The 6,231-nt window shown below is 42.7% G+C and overlaps 1 protein-coding gene across 1 annotated transcript; it reads right to left on the reverse strand.

Annotated features, from left to right (window-relative positions):
- Positions 1-4,917: 4,917 nt before the first annotated feature.
- On the reverse strand, positions 4,918-5,355 carry LOC136507177 (glycine-rich cell wall structural protein 1.0-like). Its single transcript, XM_066501977.1, has one exon. It carries the CDS (start codon positions 5,353-5,355, stop codon positions 4,918-4,920), a length of 438 nt encoding a protein of 145 aa, XP_066358074.1.
- Between the last annotated feature and the right edge of the window lie 876 nt (positions 5,356-6,231).

Here is a 6,231-nt window from a genome sequence, read left to right on the forward strand (position 1 = left end):
GTATTTTAATTATTTATGGATAAATGGGCCATTAATTAATTTTCCTTTACCATGGTGTGTTTGTATGCTTCATGTAATTATATTAGATTTATATTCATATATATCTGAAGTATATACAATTATTCTCAAGTAATTATTAATTTGTTTCATTTTTATATATATCTGAATAAGTAGTCCTTTAATGTTTGTTTTGTTGTTGTTGTAAAAGATGGAGTACAGGAACTCTTGGATGTATGGTTCGTTAAGGTTCAAGGCAGGTTTCCGTGAAGAGGTGGATAAATTTATTGAAGCCGCAAAGAAGCATGCAACGACATTGAAAGAGAATAAGGATACAATTATTTGCCCATGTAAAGATTGCAAGAACCGTATGGCATGGACAGATGTGACTATCATTAAATCATATTTGATTATGCGAGGATTTGTTGAGGACTACACAGTGTGGATTCATCATGGTGAAACGATTATTGTTAACGACGAGGATGAGGAGGAATACGACGATGAAACCATAGAATCCCTGTCCCAATATTCAGCAGAGCTTGATGCACGAATGGATTTCGAGTTTGGCAATGAACAAGGTGATGATGCTGGTGGTTGGGATGGTAACGACGAAGGTGGTGCCAATAATGATGGTGGAGCACATGTCGGGGATGAAGATGATTTGGAGGACATGATTCGAGTCCTTGGACTAGAGATTTTATGAAATAGCCTGAAAGGTCTAGAAAATTTGGAAAGGGTGACAAAAGCATCGAAGAAGACTGTGTATGGTGTTGAAAAGGGTTGTCCGATACATTGGACATTGCTACGTTTTGTGCTTGAGCTGCTCATCCTGAAGGCTAAGAATGGCTGGTCAGACTGTAGTTTCAATGATCTATTGCACCTCCTATCATGGGTGCTGCCATAACCAAACTCAGTTCCCACCAACACATACCAAGCGAAGAAGGTCATAAGTCCATTGACAATGGGGGTTGAAAATCCATGCATGCCCCAACCACTGTATACTTTTTCATGGCAAAACGTTCAAGTCACTGGATAAATGTCCCCGGTGTGGGGCCAGCCGATACAAGAACAATGACCTTTACGGTGGGGACAAAGCCTCCATGGGGAAAAAGAGGAATAAGAAGGGTACAAAAAAGGTGGTACAAGAATCTCAACCCCCAGAGGACACTCCATTAGGCAACGATGCAAAGCAGAGAAGAATTCTTGCCTTGGTAACGTGGTACCTGCTAGTGATCGACCGCTTGAGACGTATCTTCCTAAACCCTAAAGAAGCCACACTCATGACATGGTGGAATGATGAGCGCAAGGTGGATGATGATAAGATTGCACACCCGGCTGATTGTAGTCAGTGGCAAAGGTTTGATGAGAAGCACAAAGAATTCAGCGATGACCCAAGGAATGTATGGTTTGGCTTAAGCACCGATGGAATGAATCCCTTCAATGAGAGGATGAGCGACCACAGCACATGGCCAGTGATCTTGACCATGTACAACATCCCAACATGGTTGTGTCAGAAGAGAAAGTACCTTCTCCTCACTATTCTTATTTCTAGCCCTAAACAACCAGGCATTGATATAGACGTGTTCCTCGAGCCTTTGATGCAAGAAATGGAGAGGCTATGGAGGCATGGGGAGCAGATGTACGATGCGTTCCGAAAGGAGGACTTCATATGTAGAGCAATAATATTTGTTACTACCAATGATTACCCCGCACTGTTTGCTTTGTCTGGACAGATCAAAGGGAAGACGAGATGCTTGGTTTGCTTGGATGGTACTACATGGGTGTACCTGGATGTGTCCAAGAAGATAGTTTACCTAAGGAACCGACACTTCTTAAAGACAAGTCACAAGTACCGCAGCAAATTATTCTTTAGATTTTATGACAACGCCCTGGAGATTGAACCCCCTCCGGAGAGACGTCATAACGGAGAACACGTGTACAGAATAGTGAAAAACATACACGTCGTCTTTGAAAAGAAGAATTCAGATGGGACGAACAGAGATAGAAGCACACCTCCTGTCGAAGGAGTACCTTTCAAGAAACAATCGATCTTCTTTCAGTATCTGCCTTATTGGCCATACTTGGAGGTCCCCCATGCCATTGATGCTATGCACGTGCAGAAGAATGTCTTTGAGAGTCTCATTGCTACCTTGATGGACATAGGCAAGTCAAAGGATGGTCTGAAAGCATGGAAAGACATGGTGCAGCTAAACGTGATGCCACAGCTTCACCCGATACCTGAGGCTAATGGAAAATACACTCTGCCCGCGGCGTGCTTCAACCTAACACCAGACGAGAAGAGAGCTATAAGCACTTTCCTGAGGGGGATCAAAGTCCCGACTGGGTTTTTAGCAAATGTGAAGAAGCTAGTGTCGATGAAGGACTTGTCAATAACACACTACAAGGCTCACGATTGCCATGTGATGCTGACAGTGTTTCTACCTATTGCAATCAGGGCTATAAAGCCAGAGTTCTTGAAAATGTCCATCACCCGCATGTGCTACTTCTTTTCGAAGATCTCACAGAAGACGATTGGCAAGCAAGAGCTAAGTGACCTACATGAATTTGTGGTGGAGACACAAAATCAGCTAGAGATGTGTTTACCTCCAGCTTTTTTTGATATAATGCCACATCTCATGATTCACATGGTTCATCAGATACAGGCGTTGGGCACTTGCTACTTGCATGAAATGTCGTCCTACGAGCGGTTCATGTCGGTTCTAAGTCGATACGTGCATAATCGAGCATACCCAGAGGGCTCCATGATAGAGGGTTACAGTACTGAAGAAGTCATCGAGTGCTGTCAAGAGTACCTAAAAGTACAGAAAGGGATTGGTAAACCCGATTCTCGTCACAAGGGTAGGCTGGCTAAGAAGGGCACCAGTGGTAGAAAAGTGTTCATCGACCATGATTACAAAGAGGTAAGTCGGACGCATTACAGTGTCTTGCAGAGTACACAACTGATGCAACCATACATTGATGAACACTTGGCTATCATTATGGCGGAGAGAACTAGCCGTTCGGATGATTGGGTCATGAAACAACACAAGCAACGACTAACTACATGGTTCAAGGACAAAAACATACCGCCTGGAGAAACCATATACTCTATTACCATCAGTAGTTTAGCGGAGGGGCCATCGAGAGAAGTGACATCTTGGAATGCTTATGACATCAATGGGTAGACATACTATACCCACGCAAAGGATAGTAAATATATGAACCAAAACAACGGTGTTCGAATAGAGGCTATCGATGGATTAGGGCAAAAGATCCAATACTTTGGCATCATTGAAGAGATATGGGAACTTGACTATGGAAGGGATATAACGGTGGCCCTGTTTCGATGCTGCTGGATCAAACAACACCAACTGAACGAGATCGGATTGAGAGTCCTAGACCTCGAGAATCTAGGCTACTAAGATGACCCTTGGGTGCTCGCTTCACGTGTCGCACAAGTTTTCTATATGTCTGACCCATAAAGTAACCTCCCCCCAAAGAAGAAGACAAATCACGTGGTTGCCTCCGGAAAACAGCACATTATTGGAGTTGATGGCGTGGACGATGTTGAAGCTTACAATAACTACGATGAGATGCCGCTATTCACAGACTTTCCTAAAAAGATCAATGTTGTGGAAAAGAACCTCTCCAAAGACATAATGCCATGGGAACGAAAAGGTGTCAAGGGGGAAGTCGTTACAGTGGGCTAGCTAGTTGTTGAACGTGTAGTGTTTGTGTAAGTGTGTGTTTGTAAGACTTTATTTATGCATGCGTGTGAGACTATATATTTATGTATGTGTTTAAGACTACATATTTTTGTATGTGTGTGAGACTACATTTTATGCATGTGTGTGAGACTACCACTCTATTACTACTAAAACTTTATGAAATAACTTAACACTTTATGAAATGAAGAAATGATTTAAGCTGAAAAAGTGATGAATACCAAAGTTGTATAACTCATCAAGATCTACAACTTTTATTCTGATTATTTCTTCATCCGACAAAGTGATAGTAAACATTATTCACAAATCAACATATTTCTCGTATAGTTCATGAAACGATGAGTCATATGTGAATTTATGAACAATGTTTACTAATACTTTGTCACATGAAGAAGTGACCAAAATAAAAGTTGTAGATAGTGAGGATTTCAACAACTTTTATGTTCACGACTTTTATAGTTGAAATCATTTAAGGTTTCAAAATCTTGTTTGAAGTTGCCAATTATTAAAATTCAAAATTTCAACTGTTCAAATTTGGTCAAATGAAAATATGATCAAAATAAAAGTTGTACATATTGATAAGTTCTACAACTTTGGTATTCATGAGTTTTTCATCTGAAATCATTTACTCTTTTAAAATATTGTTTCAAGTTGAAATTGTTTGAATTTTAAAATTTGAATCATTCAAACAAAGTCACATGACAAGATGACCAAAATAAAAGTTGTACATGTTGATGAGTTATACAACTTTTATGTTTACAACATTTTCATTTTATTTCATTTAATGTCATAAAATTGTAGTCGAAGTTTTAAAATTTAAATTTTTAATTTTTGTTTTTTTGTTTTCTATATTGTTTTTACCACAATTGTTTATATATATTTCTTAATATATATAATAATACAAAATATTATATTTGTGCATACACACAAAATTTTTTTAATTATTTTGTGTTTTTATGATATAAAAAATATAGAATTTATTATTTAAAAAATAGAAACTATTTGTAGGGACGGCTAGATCAGGAACTGCCCCTACAAATGCATTTGTAGGGGCGGCTGGATCAGAAACCGCCCCTAAAAATGCATTTGTAGGGGCGGCTGGATCAGGAACCGCCCCTACAAATCATCCCGTCTATAAAACAGAGGGCGCACGGGTGTTGTCTTCATTTGGGCGCTCTTTTCTCCTCCGACGCCGTCAGGCTGCCCCGCCGACGCCGGCCCGCACCCCTTCCCCGCCGACGCCATCACACGCCCCTTCCCCGTACCCACGTGCCCCATTTCCGTGTATCTCCCTGCACCCTCGCCCCCTCCCGCGCCCCCTCCCACGCACCCGCCCTAGGGTTTCTAGAGCGGCGACGCCGCCGGTGAGCGAAGCCTCCAGCGGTCCCGCACCCGGCACCCGGCGCCCGCCCCCATCTCCGCGCATCTCCCCGCACCCACGCCCCCTCCCGCGCACCCACCCTAGGGTTTCCAGAGGAGCGGATGCCACCAGCGAGCGAGGAGCCTTCAGCCTCCAGCGGTCCCGCACCTGGCCCCCGGCGCCCGGCCGCCCCCCGCGCGCCGACGACGCAGGCTCCCGGCGCCCCACGCCCGGCCCCCGGCGTCCCGCCCACGCACGCCGACGACGCATCATCGGTGGTTGACGGCCGTCTTCAACCTGTGCGTGTCGCCGGCACCTCGTCTCCAGCCTCCACTAGTCCCCGCCACATCTCGATCTACAAGGACAGCAGGTGCTCATTTTCCTCACCCTTTATCTCCCTCTTCTCTATTGCGTGCATACAATTTGTGATAGCCTACTGTTTTTTATGTATAATTTAAATTTGTTTTAAATCTTTTAGTGATGCAAACCTTTATAAATTAGTCAGAAATAACATGACTCACCATCACTAAAAGGCAGCTTGCATTTGTTGCAATCCCTAGAACTTATGCTATGTGTTTAGCTGAAACCACATAACTTAAGCTCTTTAAGTGTTTGATGAGAAACTAGATAATCATTTCCAATTTCAGTTTAGCACTGTATGTGTTTACAGTATTGTTTAGCACTGCTCGGCCATTTCAGTTTTGAATACATGCATCTTGGTGCAATCTATCGTGCTTGCTTCTTGTTAAACCTCTCGGTTCGTTGTGTCCAATTAATTGACTACTACGTTTTCAGTTGCTGCACGGCATGGCTTTGCCTGCAGGATTTCTACCTGTCTACGTATCTCTATGGTTGATAACAAGTCAAATGATGTAAAACTCCTACTGCTGCTCTTCTTTCAGTGATGCTCCTACTACTACTCCTACTTCTACCACTACTCCTACTAGTACTCCTCCTGCTCCTACTACTACTACTTCTCTGTTTTTTTTGCTTATATACTGCTGGTGTGTAGTGGCTGTTGCTACTACTACTACTACTCCTACTCCTACCACTACTCCTACTAGTACTCCTCCTGCTCCTACTACTACTCCTTCTCTGTTTTTTTTGCTTATATACTGCCAGTGTGTAGTGGATGTTGTTGCTGCTACT

The sequence above is a fragment of the Miscanthus floridulus genome, chromosome 15 (genome assembly GCF_019320115.1).
Source record: "Miscanthus floridulus cultivar M001 chromosome 15, ASM1932011v1, whole genome shotgun sequence".
NCBI lineage: Eukaryota > Viridiplantae > Streptophyta > Magnoliopsida > Poales > Poaceae > Miscanthus > Miscanthus floridulus.

Bases quoted from the DNA above. Each gene is read 5' to 3' on its own strand.
- LOC136507177 (XM_066501977.1), bottom strand. From the start codon at position 5,355: ATGATGCGTCGTCGGCGTGCGTGGGCGGGACGCCGGGGGCCGGGCGTG.